The 1903-nt window shown below is 62.3% G+C and overlaps 1 protein-coding gene across 1 annotated transcript; it reads right to left on the reverse strand.

Annotated features, from left to right (window-relative positions):
- On the reverse strand, nucleotides 1–1661 carry POU4F2 (POU class 4 homeobox 2). Its single transcript, XM_024736193.1, has 2 exons — nucleotides 1377–1661; nucleotides 1–942 (listed from the first exon to the last, which is right to left on the reverse strand). The coding sequence occupies exons 1-2, from the start codon at nucleotides 1659–1661 to the stop codon at nucleotides 1–3; spliced, it is 1227 nt and encodes a 408-aa protein (XP_024591961.1).
- Between the last annotated feature and the right edge of the window lie 242 nt (nucleotides 1662–1903).

Raw genomic sequence — 1903 nt, forward strand, 5'->3', positions numbered from 1 at the left:
CTAAATGCCCGCGGAATATTTCATTCTTTTCTGTTTCTGCCTCTGGTTGCAGAACCAGACGCGCACCACGTTCTTCTTAAGGTCCAGCTTCTCAGCGATGGCGGCGATCTTCTCGGAAGAGGGCCGCGGCTGGATGGCGAAGTAGGCTTCGAGCGAGCGCTTCTCCGGCGCCGCGATGGACGTGCGCTTGCGCTTCTTCTCCGCGCCGTTGAAGAGCTCCGGCTTGGTGAGCTTCTCGCGGTGAGACTTCTCCGCCTCCTCTAGCCACGCTTGCAGAATGGGTTTGAGAGCGATCATATTGTTGTGAGACAACGTGAGGGATTCGAACCTGCAGATGGTACTCTGGCTGAGCGAGCCCACGCCGGGGATCTTGAGGTTGGCCAGCGCGGAGCCCACATCGGCCTGGGTCACCCCTAGCTTGATGCGTCGCTGCTTGAAGCGCTCGGCGAACGCCTCCAGGTCCCGGGGGTCGGCGTCCACGTCGCTCATGCAGCCCATGTGTGAGGGCAGCCCGTGCGCGTGGGCCATGCTGAGAGCGGCTTGGTGCATGGGGTTCATGGTAGCCATGGGCGGCGCGTGAGCCGGAGTGGACACCACGGCGCCGTCGGGGCCCGCCATGGCACCCAGCGCTAGCCCGGGACTCAGGTGCTCCAGCAACTCGCCCTCAAGCGCCTGATGAGGCTGATGGTGGTGATGGTGGTGGTGGTGGTGGTGGTGGTGCGTGCCCGCCAGCGCGGACGGGTGCGAGATGGGCACCGACGAAGAGGAGGCAGCCGACGTGCACGGGATGGTATTCATGGTGTGGTAGGTGGCGTCCGGCTTGAAGGGGCTGTGGTGGGGCGGGTGATGGTGGTGGCTCTTGCTCTGGGAGACGATGTCCACCGCAGCCAGAGCCTCGGCGCGGGCCAGCAGGCTCTCATCCAGCCCGCCGAATATATTGCTCTGCAATTGCAAGTAAAAGGCACACATCACTCTCAGCGGGGAATTGTGCGCACTCTCTCCGGAAGCTCCGGCCCAGAGCTTGACACCGCCGCCGCGCCTACAACATTCCCAGAACGTTAAAAATAAATTAAAATAATAATGATAACAATCCTGAAACTAGCAGGTGAGGAGGAGAGGAGGGAAGCCAAGGAGAGAAGCCACGAGTGCACGAGGAGGAGGAAAGTGAGCCTGCAAACACAACACAACACGCGCACAGGCAACATTCCAGGTCTTAAAAATTAATATGAAAGGAAAGACCCTCTGAATACATAAGGGGGGGGGGAATTGGTTGGAGGTGCGGGGTGATTTGCTGTGCAGACATGAAAAAAACATCAAGCAGATAAAGGGGGCTGTCAAAATGTGCCTTTAAGCGGTGATTATGCAGAAATACGCACCGGTGGGGTTGGAAGACATGCTCTCCGCATCGCCTCGGAGCCCCCGCCGCTGCCGCCGCTGCTGCCACTGCTGCTGGAGCTGCTGCTCCGGCCTCCACCGCCCCCGCCACTGCCGCCACCGCCGCCAGCGTTGCTCGAGCTGCTAGGAGAGCTGGCGGAGGGCGCCGCGGGTGCAGAGGACCCGGGCGAGGCGCTGTGCAATGCCGAGTACTTGGGCTCCACGTGCAGGCTGCCGCCGTGCGGCATGCTGAACGCCTGCTTGCTGTTCAGGGACATCATCATCATCTTCCCGGCCTGCCCGCGCGCTTGTATGTGGCTCACGCAACTGGCCCCGGTAGCCGGGACCCTCCGCAGAAGCGCTGGGCGAGAGCCGGAGAGGGGAAGGGCGAAGCGGAGTTGCGCTCACTCGCCGCCGCTCGGAGCTCGGCGCGCCTTGACCCGGCTACGCGCTCCACCGCTGGCTACGAGGTCAGTCTGCGCTGTTGCTGGGCTCCGCTTGGCGCTGGCTGCAGACCTGGGCTTGGGAA

The sequence above is a fragment of the Neophocaena asiaeorientalis genome, unplaced genomic scaffold (assembly GCF_003031525.2).
Source record: "Neophocaena asiaeorientalis asiaeorientalis breed wild unplaced genomic scaffold, Neophocaena_asiaeorientalis_V1.1 scaffold7, whole genome shotgun sequence".
Lineage (NCBI taxonomy): Eukaryota > Metazoa > Chordata > Mammalia > Artiodactyla > Phocoenidae > Neophocaena > Neophocaena asiaeorientalis.